Consider the following 18,308-nt stretch of genomic DNA (forward strand, 5'->3'; position numbering starts at 1 on the left):
GTTTGTAAAATGATGCAGGTTTCAAGTGAAAAACTCAGTAAAACATCATCTGCACACAGCATCATGTGCCCATCCCCCAGGTTAGTGGAGCGATTCCCTTGCCCAGCTCTCAATTCCATCTTTCTGACTTCCTGAGAAGGCCTCTATCAAAGGACTTGAACTTGCCACGAAGACTTCATGGCAGCAGGGGCTCCTCTCCTCTTAGGTTAGCTGTGCAGCTGCACATCAGAGCCTGAAGCTTCCATTGGAGCAAATGTACTGAAAGAGGACTTTCCCCCTCTCTCCTACTTCCCACTTGGCATAAATGTCGCTATGTTTTAATTCCCAATTTCAAAAATTGGCTCCCTGAAAAGCCACCACCCATTTGTAGCCATATGGTACTCTTCATGGCCCTTGTTGCCACAGGTGTTTTCTTTCTTCTTTGCCTCTGATGATCCCACTTGAAAGGAGGCCCAAGCTTTCAAGAGTGCCCAGTGGCTAACATCTGTTGGACATTAAGGATACCCAAGTATGGGCTGAGGTGGGATGCCCTGGCTGGGTATGAGGTACTTGCAGCCCCAGGCATCACACCTCTCCTATGCCATCTGCTCCCTGGGGCCTGGTATATTCCAGAGGGCAGTAGGGACTGGATTAAAATCACTGGGAGAAATTTAAAATAATGCCCAAGGTTATAAAAATACTAAAGTAAAACATGGGGGATATAGTGAATAATATTGTGATAATGATGTATGGCACCAGATGGATCCTAGAATTACCGTGGTGATCATTTTATAAGATATATAAATGTCTAATCCCTAAGTTGTATACCTGAAACAAATAGTATGTCAACTATAATTGAAAAATTTAATAAAATGCTCATGAAAGAAAAGTTCCAGTCTTGATTTAGGAAAACAAAAGTTCATTCCTTCATTTTTTCAAACAAGGTACAGTACAATTGAACAATGCACATTAATGAAAAAATGCAACTGCATTTTCTATTGCTCACTACTCTTTAAATAATTCAGATATTAAGGAAAAGACTGCTAATCACATTAATGCATTACAGAAATCAAAATTAACTTACCACACAAAATAAATTAAAACATTAAATATTAACCTTTTCAGTGCAACATATACAGAAGTCGGAGTAACAAGTTCTAAAAAAAAAAAAGCATCGGGTTTGTATAATAAAGAGAATGAAAAGTTGAACACTTCAGTCAGTTACTACATTAGAAAGAGGGGTCGCTTTTCAGTACTGTGTGTGTGCTTACCACTGGATCTTTCAAAGAACCTGGTAAAAATCAGTGGCTACAGAGAATAGGTCTTATGTTAGAACTTTAAGAGCATACATAGGTATTTACCTGTTTCTGTGATGTCCCCCATAGTCCTGGGCTTTTGAATAATCCCCCCACCTTACTGAGCAGGTTGGGAAAAATCAAAGTGCAGATCCTACTAAAAGGGCCAGGGCCCCCTGAGCAGTGTTGGAGCCTGGTTGATCCATTCTTGCCAAAATTGCCTGGAAAAGCCACCAGTGGCCCATGTGCACTGAGACAACCTGGCCCTGGAAGACCTGGTTGGGGATGCCAGATACTTTTTTCTACTTGTAGAGAATAGTCTCCCAAGAAGCTCTAGAACCAAATCCTCCTCTCCCTCATCAAAGGGGGTGGGGAAATGCCAGTCCTACCTCCTCCTCCTCTCTCAGGAAAACAGACGGGGGGCGTTCTGCCCACCTCCGCTGTTGGAACGCAATGGCAAGCTCATAGTTGCTTTTTCCACATGTGTCTGGACACGTTTTCCAGGTCAGGATTGGCTGCTGTATGTCTTCAATCTAGAGGACAATGTTTCCTGCTAAGATGTTTGAAGTTTTGGCTTGTAGAGCAGGCTCCATAGAAGATGTGGAAGCATCTCCTCCCCTTTTAAAAATGGAGTCTCTTCATTTTTCCTGAGGGAGCTATGGAAACAGCGGTGTTTCCCACTCCCAGGTGTGGCTACCTATCAGGTCAAGTCTTGGGAATGATTCCCTAATCATTAGGAACACATGGCTTTCTAAAAAGCAAGGAAACACAAGGAACCCGCAAAGATGGATTAGAAGATGCATTTTTTTATCCTGAAATGGGGGCATTTTACAGCTAACCAAAGCAGTATCAATACCATAAAATGGCTCAGGGGTCCAAAGCTTGTTGGCCATCTGATTTCTAGGAATCACCAAAAGAAGTAAGACTATGCAATATCCTGGGACGTGGACAAAGGTCCAACCAGGCCTGCCTTGACCCTGAACTTGCTTCCAACTCTTTTTAAGCCTGGTTTGCAGAGTCTAGGGAAGCGTACATTTGAGCCTGTTCATTGCATGCTTGTACAGGCACAGGAAGGGGGCGCTGGCAGCTGTGACTTCTTGGATCTGAGGACAGGGACATTCACAGACACTGAACTCAGAGAACCCATAGGGAAGCAAGAAGGTCCCCCCCACTTCCACCCATGTCTTCTCACACCTCTGCAAAAGCTCTTGGAAGCCTAAAGACCAGATATCAATCCTTCCATTCACTAGGTGAATAAAGTCTCACAAACATTTTCACATCCGTCCAAACCTTTTAAAGGCAACCGGACCTCAAAGAGTCTCTAAAAGACTGGGGAAAGATCGTCCTAAAGAAAAACGTGACCTCAAGTTAACAAGTAACACTGCTCCACTTCCATTAGTCTCTTTAGACCACAGACTGTCAGAGGCTGAGGGGAAAAGTGAGTGCCCGCCGGGGTCTATAAGCCAGCATGAACTGGATTGGTCTCTGAGAGAGATGCTACATATATCAGCGTCAGTCCACACATCTGTAGGAATGGCCCAAGGAATGCAAACTTAGATCTATTTTCTTTTATAGTTAAAACCTGAGAGCTGTGTCAATTACATGGTGAGGGCCAACTGGTAAACAGACCCTATTTCTGCTCTCAGTGCTTTGGGTGCACCATGATTCAATGAAAGTGCCAAAGTCAAGACATGGGTCATATAACTGTCTCAACTGTAAGGAAGGGAGAGAAGATTCATTGAAATAGACAGACTGGGGAAGAAGAATTAGGGGAGGACAAAATTAACTGGTCACTTTCAGGATGTGAGGAGCTCAATGCACTGAAGGGTTACATGGTAGAAATCTTTCCTTTTTTCCCTAATATTAGTGAAGAAGATTTTCCTCATGTAGGAAGTTTGTACATTATTTCACTGTTATTCAGTTTCTGAATTTTAATGAAAATTCCTAGGGATGAATTCCCCACTACTTGGCAGGAGGGAGGCAGTGCTTCCCACAGGCAGGCCCGTGGGTCAGAATGTACCCTCACACTCAGGAGAACCATTCCGCCCTTTTCTGAGGGGAAAGTGAGACTCTCAGAGTAGACATGGCTTATTAGGGTTTTTGTTAATAAAACCAGCATCCCAGATGAAAACAAACAAAAAGTCATTGAAATATTTCTCCTCATGCTTGAAAATTAATAGAAAAGTTAGTTTTTTCCTTTTAAAAATGAAGTAACAAATCAACCAAGTGACAAAATGGAAAATAAATGACCAGTTCCCCTTTCATGAATGTGGCCCCAAATGCCCGTGACTCTCAGAGGGCCCAAGTTAATCATAGAACAGTGTAGCAAGTCTTGTGTTTAACCCATGCAGACCCACACACAGGAGCATTCTTCTCTCTCCCGGACTGAGCTGACACATCTATGCTGCTGGATTCGCTAACCTTTCCACCAGAATGTATCCAGGGGCATTTATCTGAACGCTAATCTTTGTTCCCATCAGCATCTCAACCTCTGCTTCCATCTCTGTACCTCTTGGGTAGCTTTACCTAAGCCTTAGCTGTCCCAAAGAGGCCAGACATTTTTGATTGGTATAACTTTGCAGCCAGCAATACATCCATCATGAATGTAGAAGTCTAAAAGAGTTTTTATACTTTTTACATTGACTTGAGAGATTAAAAATAAAACCATCATCTAGCTAATAAATAAGAAATTATCTTCAAGGGTGGTGGTGACTTGGGAAGGTCCTCAATAGCGCATGTTTGTGGAAGACGCTGGGCTGGTTGAGGGTCTCCTGGACAGAGGACAGACATAGCTCTTCTTAAACGTGGCATCCTCACATAACCATAAGCAGTTACCCTTTCTCCACCTTCTTCCCCAATAAATGGATGAGAAAAAACCGTAACAACTATAGGAATCTCCGGTGTTGGGCAGGATGCATGCTGTTGTGGGTCCATTAAAAAGAAACACAGTCCGGCATCCATGAATGGTAGAAGACAACTACTTCTGGACTCAGACGTTGACTGACACACACATCTTGTACTGGTATAGGTAAACAGGAAGTCCGCCCCTTGCAGTTCTTTTTTGACCAGTCTTTAAATTGTGATCCACTGATTTCCTTCCTAGGTCACACTGAATAGCCCCAAGCAGACAGGTTCTTGACAGAGTTTTGAAGGAAGGCCCACACGAGACAAAAGGCTGCACAGCTGATTGCCGGCAGAGTAGGAAGGTCTGTCAGCATGTCCTAGGCATCCCTTGCTGGGCCGTCCGTTCTTCATTAGGGCTGCCCCAGTCCACTTGGCCAGATTCCTCTTCTGGGATCTTCAGACCACTGCAAGGAAGGAAAGACAGGTTAAGATCTATGGGCCAGACCCCAAACATGCTGGCCAAACAGACTTGAGACAGAGATGCATCAGCCAAGGTCACCAAGTTCTCTTGGGCACTCAGACCCAAGTCCAAATTCTGCAGGTTCAAGTTCAGGGGAAGCAGCTTCTGAAGCTGTGCTTTCAGTGCCAAAGAAAAGGCTGACCAAAAGTGAAATGAGTTGTGGCAGAAGAGAAATGGGGATGTGCTCTGTTTCGTGGGTCTCAATTCAACTGGAGGTGATTCGACCCAGTCTGTGGCTAGCACCCTCATAAAGTATGGTTTAGTGGGCAATTCATGAGCTGGTCTAGGGTTCTGGTGGCAGGATCACTTCCTCTAAGGCCATTCAAGAAAGGACCCATTTGTTTCTCAATGAGTGGGGGCCCTGAGGGCATCCTCGGTGGCTGTAGTGGTGAGGCAGCATGGACCTCATTCCCAGCAGCTCCCCAGTCAGCCTGAGCAGCTTCCTATCCTTGTCCCTCTCAAGGTCCCTCTGGAGGTGGGGAGGTATGCCTCATCTCAGAGACAGGGGCTTCAGCCTCAGTGGCCATGTCTGGAAGGCCAGATCTATCCGCAGGCTCAAGGCTAATGTCCTCTCAAATGTGGTAGAGAAGAAGTAATATTAAGGAAAAACTTAACTCTGCTCTGGATGACTGCTGAGGTGTGGACAAATGGTACAAAATTTATTGTACTACAAATTTTCTTGAAAGGTGTAAATAACTTTTTTATTGGTGCTAAAAGACAAAATAAAATTTATCTCCATTAGCTCAATAGATGGCCCCAGAAGTAGTGGAAGAGAGATAGGAGTGAAGCCTTCAGGGACCTTGGTTCTCATCCTAGTGCCCCCTTTCTCCTTCCATGGACTCATGGTGGGACCCCAGAAGGCCTGTGGCAGACTCAGTTTACCTATATCACCCACAAATCCTCCTCTCCGTCAAGGCTATTTTGAGGATTAATGAATTAGCATCTTCCCAGATCAAAAGAACTGCCCAGGCACAATTACTGTGGTTCTTGAAATGAAAAACAAATGCATGATGCTCCTGGGTCTTCCATTCCCTCCGGGTTCCCTCCGGGTCAGATACCGTGAGGTTTAACAAACACATCAGTTGCTTTTCTCCCTATGCTCTCCAGGCAATCTTGAGCTTCTGGAATGTCAACTGTTTATCAGAGAAGGACAGCTTTGGTGGATAAGCCTGGGGCAATTGTCTCCGACCCACTACTTCCTAAAAAGAAACTTATGACGGGCTCTATTGCACTACAGAAAAATGCAAGAAAGATGTGAGACTTCTCAGAGCTTGTCTGGATAAAGGAGCAATTTGGCTCCATGAGCCCTAACCTAGTGATGCTCAGATGCGGGCTTCTGAGATGTGTGTTGGTTCACGTCTAGATGCCCAGTCCGCTTTGAGGATGTTGAAAAACATGCATGAAACAATGAAAAACGTAATGAAGGACACAGGATTTAAGAGTTTCAAGAGTCCTTAGAGACTTTCCATAGACCAGCCACTCACTCCACAGATGAGAAAAGGGAAGTGATTTTTTTTAAGAAAGAAAATGAACATCTATTACATATCCACAGCTGGGGATACACAACACTAGATACTTTATGTCCATACTTACTCAATTTGCACAACATTTTAAAATAGGAAAACTGAGGCTCAGAGATGCTATGTAACTTGTTAAAAGTCACACAGTCACCAGTATGGATAAAAGAGCTCCCCTTTGAATAAAACACACTTTAGGCTAAATTAAACCTGACTTGATAGACAAATATCCTATTTTCTCCCTTTACCTGCCTTATCCTCCAAGAACCTCTGCCCTGACCTGGAGAAGGCGTCATTTTCTCCCCCGAAGGGGAAAAGGCCCCTCCTCAATGCAGCCCCTTACCTGTTTCTGAGTGGCAGCAAGCAGGCCTTCCTTTCAGGAGGGCGCTGGGCTTCTCGTGCCGGCAGATGAGGGCCCGGCACCACTCACAGTATTTTCGGACCTGGCAGCAGCTGCAAAGACACAGAGGACATGGTTGAGGCAGGAGCCTGGCATGAGTGCTCAGTTGGTACAGTGTCTGCCCGAGGGGCCTTCTGGGCAGCTCTGGGCTTTCAACCAGCCTCCCATGGGGGCCTCCAGAGGGACAGACGCAGCAAGGGACTGAGGGCCCGGCTGGGTGGTGGCCTTTAGGGCAGATGCTGGACAACAATAAAGACACCCATTGACAACCCCAATGCTCCAGCTCTGTTTGTGCAATTCTGCTCAGGGCAACTGGGCTCCAGCTTGCCCGACTGTCAGAGAGGCCCAGTCACCCACCCATCTGCCCGCCCCATAAAGCAGCAGAAGGGTAATTCCATGAGTAGGACTGGGACAAAGCAGCCCCTTCAGGCTGGCAGGGCTGTGAGGGCTTGGAAGGGGGGCAGTCCTCCATCAGGTATTGCCAGCAGCGAAGCAGGGAATGTGGATGGGCTGAACTGACTCATGGAAAGAAAGAGAGACTGAGGCATGGATCTCAGTGCTTTGAATCCTTCTCTGAGGACTCACATCCTCCAGTTGGGGCAAAGCTAATGTCCTGGTGATCCTGTGTTACCCAGAGTCCTGAAGCATTAGGACTGCTCCTGCCTCCTTGGGTGGGTAGGAAAGAACAGTTTGTAGAGTTAGCATGAAAAAAGAATCAGGGAACTCATAGAAGGTCACAGGAGAAACACTAAGTCATTCATTACCTAGAGACACTGATGGCAGTTTTCCATGGAAGTTCCATCGAAGACTTCATTTCCCAACCTTAATGTATACTAATATGTAATCTATGAATCCACTGGCCAGGGCTGGGAGAGATCTCTTGGCTGACATGAGCCCGAGAACAGACAAGGAAACAAGCCTGTTGTGCTTCCTTCCCTCTTGGTGCCTGGTAGCAATTCACGATCCCCAGCCCTGGGAAGGTTCCTGGGACCCCCGAGTCTTTGGGCAGCAGACTGAGAAGGGGCCCTGCAATACTTTTGCCCAGGGTGTACTGGTGCAGTGGCCAGCAGTCTGCCTGGCCGGGTCCCTCCTGAGTTACACAGTCCAGGTTGGGAACAGCTCCTCACATACTGATACCAGATCTGTCACTGATTGCTGTCTTGCAGTCAGCTAGCCAGGCAGGCTTGCCCCAGTCATGCTCCAGCCAGGAGCATCCCCAGGGCAGTGAGAGCAAAGTCTTTTTATCTCTCTGGCAGGGGATGAGTTGGTCCCAACCAACTGCAACTCAGGATGGCCCCCTATCCAGACATCTAGCAGCCTGGTGAGCACGAGGGCTTAGTCTCTGGCTCAGAGAATCTGAAGTTGGTATCTGGCAAGGACGGGCTGGCAAAGGACAGAGAAGTGGGACTGGCTGCCTCCCTGGGAATGAGAGAGGCTGTCCAGTATCCTGGTTTATTCTTGTCTCCAAAAAATCTGGTGAAAATGAACCTTTAAGCCCCTCTGGAGAGGTGCACGTGGGCACTCAGTCTTATTCTAAGGCTCTAGGAGCCCCCTTGCCACAGAAATAGGACAGTGAACGTGATGGGTGAATGCAGGTAGCTAGCCAGCCATGAGAACTGACGCCAGTAGTCCATTAAGTTGCTACTGCCCTCCCAGGGAGGGTCTTCATGAGTGGCAGAATCTGAGCTCTGCCCCAGGTTGGACCAGGGCTGCTTGTCCACTACCTCGAGAGATGTTTTTCCAAGATAGACGGGAATGGAACAGATAGTGCTAGGAGAGGAAGGAAAGGCCAGCCCAGTTCAGACCTCATCTCTCACCACTTAATGCTGGCTTATTCCAGGAGAAGGGTGTGAGCAGATTGTGGCTACTGTCAACTACCTGGGGCTCTAAAGTGATTTTTATTCATTGCCAGAACCAGGGAAGATATGGGCAAGCAAACGGGGGTAAGAAACATCTGAAAACAATCTCTAATGGTCTGGGCCAGTGGTTGGCAAACTCATTAGTCAACAGAGCCAAATATCAACAGTACAACGATTGAAATTTCTTTTGAGAGCCAACTTTTTTAAACTTAAACTTCTTCTAACGCCACTTCTTCAAAATAGACTCGCCCAGGCCGTGGTATTTTGTGGAAGAGCCACACTCAAGGGGCCAAAGAACTGCATTTGGCTCGCGAGCTGCAGTTTGCTGATCACGGGTCTGGGCTCAGGAAGGCTTCCTGGAAGATGCAAGGTGGGCACTGAGTTTTGAAGGATGAGGAGGGAAGAGAAGTGCAAAAATGAGGAAGGGCGGTCATTAACTTGTCATAATAGTAACAGTGGCCTTCGACACAGTTTTAGGATTTGCAAAGAGCTCCTGCCCAAATGAGGCTGGGAACTGTTTCCAGTTCACTCCGGAGCACCTGGATGTTCCATCATGAAATAGTGAAGGCTCCAAACCCAACAATGAGAGAGAGAGGGACCTACTGTTGGGACCCTCCCAGGACATGTGCCCTTTGACAGTTTGGCTGCCACCAAAATTCCTCTTGGCTTAGCTGATACCAATCAGACATCACAGCACAAATTGCGGTGGTGACCCTGTTATCAGGGCATGCTGCAGATGTGCCTGGGAGGGCGGGAGACCTGACCGTAGGGCAGCAAATACTCACTGTATCAGCACACACGTGATGATGAGGCCAGCCAGGGCCACGACGGAAACCACCACTAAGGCGGTGATGGCCTGCTTCTTCTGGCTGGCGGCCACCACGGCCAGGAGGTCTGCATGCTCACAGCGCGAACCGACATAGCCAGAGTGGCAGCTGGGAAAGAAAGGAACATCAGCACACTCGAGAAGGTCTTGTTCCCCCCCAACTCCTCAGGAAAAGCCTCAGGAAAAGCCCAAAGGGACCCCTCCAGGTGTCAGGAAAGTCACCCCCACTTCCCTGCACAGGCACCTCTTGCTTGGAGAATGAGGGCCAAGGAACCAGCTTTATCACGTGGGGATGAAAGGTGCTGCTGAAGCACTTCATTGTTATTGTCACCAAGCCAGCTCTTGGGGGAATGAAGGAGGCAGCAAATGTGTTTATGACACGGAGTTCATTTTGGCAGTTCATAAAAATTGAGGTTATTTTTAAACCAAATGTGTATATTCAGAATTTCTGATGACGAGCTTAAACCAGCAGGAGACACAGGCTGTGGTTTGCTTATCTTTTTTTACCCGTATTTTTCGGCGTATAAGACGACTCTTGAAACGAAAAAAAGTCAACCGAAAATCGAGGGTAAAAGACCAAAATTGCACAAAAATTACCTGCAGATCTTGACGGCAAAGTAAGTCTTTTCTTTGAAGTGGGGGGTAGTCTTATACAGCGAATATAGGCCTAAACCTATGTTTTAACTGTAAAATTAGGGGGTTGTCTTATACACCGGTAAGTTTAATTAGCTCTGCAAGCATTTACCTGGTGGCCCAGTGCACGAGGCACATACTGACATTAGAGCCAGCACTGCTAGCTAGTCATTGTAGGACTTGTGAAGCCACTGATCTCCTGTGAACCCTGGACCTCATTTCCAACAACAGCTGGCCTTTCTCCACTAGAGGATTAGTAAGGGCACAAGAGGTCATGTTCGTGAGATGTGTGTAATGTAAAGGACACCATCCACACAGGCCACTGCTTTTACTGGTATGGCTACTATTCAGAGGCTCTTTGGCATCACTCATTTCAGTAAAAGCCTCCTCCTATGTGCTAAAGGCGAATGCTGCTTCTTCCATCTCGCTCTGGCCTCTCCTACCCACCTCCATCCCCCGCCCCGATTCTGGGGCAGCCACACGTGCTTCTCACGTGATGATTCCTTAGGACATGTTCATAGGAAGTGATGGCCATTTTCTGATGCAGGCGTTTCCCCTCTTCAAAGCATATTCTTCTTTTAAATAGAAGATACTTAGCGTACACCTTGGTCGCTTTGTCTGGGGTGACTTTCAAATTGTGATGAAAATGTTTGATCACCTCGGCCTTCTCAGGTGGGGAGCCTTCCTTCTCACAGGGAACTTCCCGGGGCAGCCTTGCACCAGATACCACACCCTGGTTTTAAGTTTTGTTTTCCTCCCCCTCAGACATGGCAACGATAGCTAAACTTTTGTTTTTTGAGTACTTTTTGATGAAGTAGATAGCCTGCCAACTTCACTTTTAGATTAAAAGACACCCGAGGAACATGGAAAAATGAAAAGGAGGTGAAAGGTCGGGGTGTGCCAGCCTATTGTGCCAATGCTAGCCTCAGAGGCCATTTGTGAGTCCCCTAAACCTATGCTCCTGGCTGCCAGACTCCACATGCCAGAAGGGCCCTTGGAGTTTGGTCCTTGGAATCTACTCCCTCCACTTTATTACCACTTTATCAACAAGGTTCCGGCTAACCCAAGTTGTCTCACCTTCCTCACTAGCCCAGTGTCAAATAAACGTGTCCAGCACATAGGCACTTAGGACACAGCTGCCTAATGAGTGAATACTACCCTCCCACTTGCCCATTTCAACTCCTATTACCTTATTTGCCTGGACAATTATTACTCACTCTCTTCCTCAGATTCCATCTCAAATACTACGTTTTCCAAAAAGATGTAACTTACAGACCCACTCACCCATCCATTCATCTTTCATAGCTCTTTCCATGGCTCTCCCTTTACCTCTCCTCCTCCTCTGAATGCCTTCAGGACTATGCCCACCTCTCTGACTGCCCTTCCACTAGCCTCACTGTCAGGCAGACTCTATGCTTTTGTGGGTAAGACCTGGCTATACAAAAACTGTGAACCACTGAACAGAATGGGCTGGCAGCCTGGGCTTTGTGGTATATAGTTAGATTTCTAACCAGGAGTTGCAGCCAAGCCAATAGCACTTCTCTGTAGACAATATTAGTGCAGCTTCTTTCTAGAGAAGAGTAGTGGTGAGGATTAGCATAAATATCTGTGAAAGGTCCAGGTTATAGGTGGGTGAACACCTATGAAGCAATTTCACTTGGCTTGAAATGTTCCTCCTTTAACCTTCAGGCTATGGGAGAGACTGATCCTACCACCTCCCCAACCACTTGATTCTGAAAACCCTATGAATTAACAAATGAATGCTGGGAATTCTAAGAAATCCTATTTAAATAAAAGGTGTCAGCCAGGTGCTAATTACAGCATCTATCATTTATCAAGGCAGTAGGCTAACCTCCTACATGAATTATCTCTTATTGTTATATTTTTTTTTAAGAGAGAGAGAGAGAGAGAGAGAGAGAGAGAGAGAGAGAGAGAGAGAAAGAGAGAAACATTGATGAGAGATGAGAAACACCAATCTGCTGTCTCCTGCACACCACCCAATGGGGATCTAGCCAGCAACCCAGGCATGTGCCCTGACCAAGATTTGAACTGGTGACTTTTTGGTGCACAGGACGACACCCAGCCAAGTGAGCCACACCCAGCCAAATGAGCCACAGTCAGGGCAAATGACCTCTTAATCTGAACAATCACAGAGCATGTAAACTCAGGGCTATATTTACCTTGTTTTGCAGATTAGGAAATGGGAACTTCTAGAAATTTAAAAACCAATACTCTCAACTATGAAGGCTAGCTTTCTGGGGTAATGCAAATTAGTTTGGATGATACTCTGGGATAGTGATTTAATGACGAATTCACAAACCTCATAACAAAACAGGAATATGGGCTGCTGACCGCTCCATCAAGTATGGAAAATTGCAAAGATGCCCCAAATGCCCCGGAGAAAGAGAACATCTGGGCTAGGCCACATTTTGTTGACCTCCCATGTTCTTCCTACCAGAGAAATATCTGTGTGTTCTGGGTCCTTCACAGTCAGCTCTGTCTGACTCAAAACAATCCTAGCAATGGTCCTAGCGCATTAAGAATGTCTTCATGCCAACACTATTGCCTGTCACCTCAGTGTTACAGCTGCAAATACAGCTGAGCCTTGGACATCACAGGTTTGAACTATATGGTTCACTTATATGTGGATTTTTTTCAATAAATAGCTGTTTTGTTTGTGATCCCTGGTTGGGAGTCCGCCAATATGTAGGGCCGACTATATGCGTTTATTTACAGCATTTATATAGGGGACTTGAACATCTGCAGGCCTTAATGTTGGTGGGCAATTAATCCCCTGTGGATACCCAGGGATATCTAAATTTTTGGGCAGTCGAAAGTTAATATGTGGATTTTGGACTGCGTGGAGGGTGATTGTCATTCAAGGATCCTCTGTACTAAAATCTCAGTCTCATTGGGTTGGGGAGCCCAATGTGCTCTGAATGAAAACTTACCCAGTGAGGCAAGGAGGCACCAGGGTGACTGCCTAATAGGTCATGGCCTAGGTGAGCTCTGAGAATAGCAAGTCCTAGCCCCAAACAGTCCAAATGTAGTAGAGAGGCAGAACAGCTTGTGGTTTTGATGCTTGGGCTTTCCTAGCACAACCCAGGTCAAAATCACTCTGAAAATGGGGTGTTTTAAAGAAAAGGCCAAAGGCAATTCTGATGAAGGCAGAGCTGACAGCCACCATGAAGGTTTTACTAGTGACATCAACTCTAGTTGCCCCATTGGAATTGCCTGGAAAGGCTGAAAGCATGATGATGTCCAGGCCACACCCTAGACCAACTGAATCTGAATCTCTGGGAATAAGGCCTGAGCATCCCTATTTTTAACGCCCCCAGATGAATCTACTGGCAGCCAAAGTTAAGAACCATAAGTTAGACCTTCTGGCCTTGAGGTGGAGAGGAGGTCCTTTCTTTCTCAGTCATTTCTATCAATGGGGATGCTTCCCAGATGGGGGAAAAAGGAAAGGTTGGTGACTATTTTCTTGGTATTTTTTTTTTTTAAATATCCCAAGCTTCTACTAATATTAGACTTAATTATGCTGATTATTTTAGGTACAAGTTACACAAGGAAGGGAAGAGTCACTTCACTTGATCACAAATGAATGACACTTAACTCAGCTGCTATCCTCTCCTTTACCTCAGGTAGGTGCTGGTTTCTACCTGACTGCACATAAGAACCATCTGGGAAGCTCTGGGAAATGCCAGGGCCAAGGTCACACCCAGGAGATGACCATCCCATTGCTCTGTGTACCCAGGTGATTCTAGTGTGCAGTCAGGCCCAAGAACCACCAAGGTAGAACAATCATTTAAGTACACAGAATCAAGAACCAACAATTCAAAATCTGCCACTTCTCCTCCTCCCTCCCCAATTCTCTCCTCTACCCCCCACCCCGGGGGCATTTCCTCAGGGTGATGGCTATAAAATGGGCCACCTTATATCAAGTGCAGGAGAAACAGAGTTGTTGTACTACTATTTACAACAGGGATCTGAATAAAATAGGAGTTATGTATCACAGAGGGGAATGGGAAATGTGTAGGACTGAACTTTCAAAAAACATCATTTGACCATTCAAATTTCAGCTGTCTAGAGTGGGTTTTGCCAAACACAAGTTCCTAGGATGCTGTTTTGTCTTCATAATGCTGAAAATGAGGCTCTGGAATTACATTTAGGCTCTTTTTCCCAAAAGAAGAACCAAAAAGAAAGAAGTGCAGAAAAAAGAAAGTGTAGCCTAGGAGGGCAAGGAGGTTGTCTGAGCTGTGAAGGAGGTTGTCTGAGCTGCAAACGGAGCAAGTGTAGATAGAGATAAAAGGCAACATGCTCCAGCCAGAGGAGTCCCTGAGGCCTTTGTATTTCTGTTCCTGATTTGTCTGAAGGTTACTTTGGTGCTTTTCCTAGAAGCAAATTTTGTGGCTGTAGATCTCTCTGTTTTAACAAGAAGAGTGAAAGTATCTATGTCTTTCATTCTCCTCTGTTGAGGGCTTGAGAGTCCTCCCCTGTCAAGTTGCTCAGCTTTCCCCTCAAGTCCCTTTTGTATGTGGTTCACAGCGAGCATCCTTTTTAAACTTTAAAGAAATACGATAAAGCATGTAGAGCTGTGCTCTTGGAATTTTTTTTCTTAAGAAAAATTTTCCCCAACTAGTGAAGGAATGTTTCTAAGCAAATTGTAAGATATATAAATGATAATAAAGCAGAAAGAAAAAGAAATAAGAAAAGAAAGCCCACATTGTTACACACCCATCTCTTCAAATGGCAGTTCAATGAACACGTTCCCTTCCAGACTATTTCTATGTAGTTTTTAACACAGTTAAGATCTTTTTTCTACTTTTGTATCAGTTCCCCTCTTCAGCATTTTACTACATCATTTGAAACTCTGCAAAGCCGTTTAAAATGATGGTATGGTAATTTATGGTCATGGTTTACTTCACTGAATCCTTACCATTTAGGCTGATTGAATTTTGAGATCATACATAAAGCCAGGTGATTATCTTTGTGTACCCGTCTCTGTTTGCATTTGATAGGGTCCTACAGCACAGTACAGACTTTGGAGCCAAATCATCATGGGTTCAAATCCCATTTCCCACTTAAATGCCTGTGTGACCTTGAGCAAATTACTGAATCACTCTGTGCCATCGATTCGCTTCTTTAAAATGTGATCGTCACTGTACTCACCTCACAGAGTTGTTATGAGCACTAAGTGAGTTAATAGCTTGTGAAGTGCTTGGCACAAAGGAAGTGCTGTCTAAGTGCTAAAGATGTAAATAAAGGATGGGAGCATTTTTAAGGCTCCTGAGAGATGTTGTCTTCATAAACAATGATGTCCTTTCTGGCAGGAGGTAAAATGCTCTGATTTTTAGCCAAGCCTTTTGGCACAGGTCCCAAGACAAAGTCTTTAATATGAGGGCCAAGGACCAAATTGACTAAGGGCCAAGGACCCTGGTTTCAGAAATATTTTATACCAACTTGCCTTTAATATGGAGAAAATCCACAGGGTGGGGTGGGAGTGAGGCCCCTGAGCCCAAGGACCTCTGTATGGGCCTCGCCCATTCATGGCCTCTTTAGAACTGGCCAATAGGATTGGTAAGTCCTATAGCCTCTCTGCTTCTGGGGCTCAGGGAGGAGCGGACTGGATGGAGTGAAGACTTCATTTGTAGCTCTGATTTACAGGCCTCATGGGACAGACCTGGTACCATGGTCTACCTCAGTGTTTCCCAACCTTCTCTCATGATGAGAATCACCTGGTGGAGTTGTTAAACCACAGATTCCTGAATCCCAACTAAGAAGTGCTAAACTAGAATTTTTGGGAACATATAGGTAAAATTGTATACTTAACTAGTGCTCTAACACAGATGTTATATACAGAGCACTAAGTTAGGTATGCAATTTTACCTATATGTTCTCAAAAATTCTAGTTTAGCACTTCTTAGTTGGGATTCAGGAATCTGTGTTTTAACAACTCCACCAGGTGATTCTCATCATGAGAGAAGGTTGGGAAACACTGGTCTACCTGATTTACACTGCTTCTTTCAGCAAAATCTTTCAACTTCCTTCAGCTGTGGTAAAGGCAACAACAACCTGATCACAATGGAGTGATGCGAATTGCTCTTATGCTTTGCTGGGAACTGGGCTTGAATGTTCTCCAGTGCTGTGTCATAGAACTTCCTGAGATGATGGGGAACAGTCTCTATGCTGTCTAGCACATCTGCCATTAGAGGTATTGGATGCTTGAAATGTGGCTTGAGCCCTAGTCAGTTTGGCTCAGTGGATAGAGCCTCAGCCTGCAGTCTGAAGGGTCCCAGGTTTCATTCTGGTTAAGGGTGCATGCCTGGGTTACAGGCTCAATCCCCAGTAGGGGGTGTGCAGGAGCAGCCAATAAGTGATTCTCTCTTATCATTAAAGTTTCTATCTCTCCTCCCTTCCTCTTGTAATCAATAAAAATATATTTAAAAAAAGAAAAAGAAAATGTGCCTAGAGAGACCAAGAAACAAATGACTTTAAATAGCCTTGCCTGTCTTGTTAATGTCTCTTGTCTTGAACAGCAATGGCTCTATCTGCATTACGGTCACTGGGTCCTCATGTGAAGTACTAACGTCCTCATTTTATACACAAAGAAACTGAAGTTTAGTGGGGCTAAGTCTGTCTGACCTTCAAATCTGTGCCTTTAGCTGATGTTCTGTCCCGCCTAGTGTGTGACCCTCAGTATCTGCTTCTGGCAGAGTAGACAGAGAGAGAATGAGGACACACACACTTTCTCGAGACATGTGGATGGTAGCGATGTCATAACTTCTTAACCCGGCAGGGGGCCCACCACCTGCGACTGTGGAAATGAGAATTGATCTACACAAAGTGGCTCACGCACCAACAAGAAACCTCCCAAGAGACCAGGATTGAGAGGTTGTGTTCCTGGTCACACGCAGCAATCACTTTTCTCTGGTGTTTGACTCTGTTCAGATCCCACCAGAATGTGCTGTGGCCGGGCCATATGGAATGTTTTCCTTGGCCGACAGGGCTTTGTTTTCACACTTTGCTGTGGGAAAGTTGTCAGGGAGTTCAGTCACGGAGGAAAGAGGAGCTGTTTTGAACAGGTGAGAAACTTTAAACTAGTTGCCACTGGCTGCTGGCACGAGAACCCTTAAAACTTGTCACTTGTCGCTTGGGTGGCTTCCTTCAACTGTTTTCATTTGTTTGAAGGCATCTGCAGGCAGCAGACCAACAGTATGGAATCTGCCTCAGGGAAAATAATGTGTAAGTCCTGAACTCGCATTTCTATGGCTTTACTGTCTTGGGAATTCTTTTCCCATTTGTTTCCTGATGTGACTGGGTACCAGCAGAGTTTTTTTTTTTTTTTTTTTTTTAATATATTTTAATGATTTTTTTACAGAGAGGAAGGGAGAGGATAGAGAGTTAGAAACATCGATGAGCGAGGAACATCAATCAGCTGCCTCCTGCACACCCCCTGCCAATGTATATGGTAGGGTGTGTGCAGGATGTGCCCGTAACCAAGGTACATGCCCTTGACCGGAATCGATCCTTCAGACTTCAGGCCGACGCTCTATCCACTGAGCAAACCGATTAGGGCCCAGCAGAGTTTTATTAAAGGGAGACATAAAATACAATCTAGGGTTCATCTGAAGCACAAATGTTTAAGGCCAGTTTTCACTACCTTTGGCTATCTCTGACGAGTTGTTTGAACTTCTTTGCTTGACCTCATAGTTTAGTGTGAGGGGTCACTTGAGATTCTCCGGAAACCTAAAGACTGTTGGTCTTATGGAATACAAAGCTTAAGGATGACAGTACTATAGAAAGAACTCCCTCTTTTGAGACTATGATCTTGGGTCGCTGTGGGTTTTCTTTATAAGGCCATGAAAGACGAGGCCTTACTTCGAGGTCTGTCAGTTTTATTGACCAGAATGTATTTGTCAGCTTCCAAAGCTGGGGCAGGTCTTAAGATCAGGGACAGAATGTTCTGCTTTCTCCGATGGGCTGAGATTCTGGTCTAGTGGGAATTGATTAACGAGAACAACTTCTAGGTACTGTAAATACAACAGGCATAAGGTGTGGTCCTGTCTTCACTGAGCTTAGAAGCTCCCGTAAAACAGAAGTGGAGACCAGAGAACTGGAGAGGGCAAGCCCTGTGTTTATTTAGAGAAGCTGGGCTTCTGCATGGAGATGGAAAACAGGACTTCCAAAATGCTGACAGCTAAGTAAAACCACCAAAGAACAATGTGGGTTGTCATTTACTGCCACATAAACCACGTTTGTGGGCTGAGGGCCACCAAGATCCAGTGGGGGAAACTGAGGTAAAGAGATGGCCACTGCTTGCATGGCTGTACCTTCCCACAGAAGATCAGCTTTCTCAATCTGCAAAACTGTCTTGGCTGTTTCCATAGACCCACCACTGGGGCCTCAGAAAGGACTCCTTAGGAGTCTGTGAT

At 45.5% G+C, this 18,308-nt stretch overlaps 1 protein-coding gene across 1 annotated transcript in view; it reads right to left on the bottom strand.

The window, feature by feature from the left end:
• Positions 1-881: 881 nt before the first annotated feature.
• Positions 882-18,308, bottom strand: part of TGFA (transforming growth factor alpha) — a 95,781-nt gene continuing 78,354 nt past the window's right edge. Inside the window, exons 4-6 of the mRNA XM_084901251.1 lie at positions 9,200-9,349; positions 6,499-6,608; positions 882-4,582 (exon numbers count right to left, since the gene is read on the bottom strand). Coding sequence (XP_084757377.1) covers positions 4,575-4,582; positions 6,499-6,608; positions 9,200-9,349 — 268 coding nt within the window. The 3' untranslated portion in view covers positions 882-4,574. The remainder of the gene's footprint in view (positions 4,583-6,498; positions 6,609-9,199; positions 9,350-18,308) is intronic.

This window comes from Pipistrellus hanaki, assembly GCF_964339955.1.
Source record: "Pipistrellus hanaki genome assembly, chromosome: 12".
Classification (NCBI taxonomy): domain Eukaryota; kingdom Metazoa; phylum Chordata; class Mammalia; order Chiroptera; family Vespertilionidae; genus Pipistrellus; species Pipistrellus hanaki.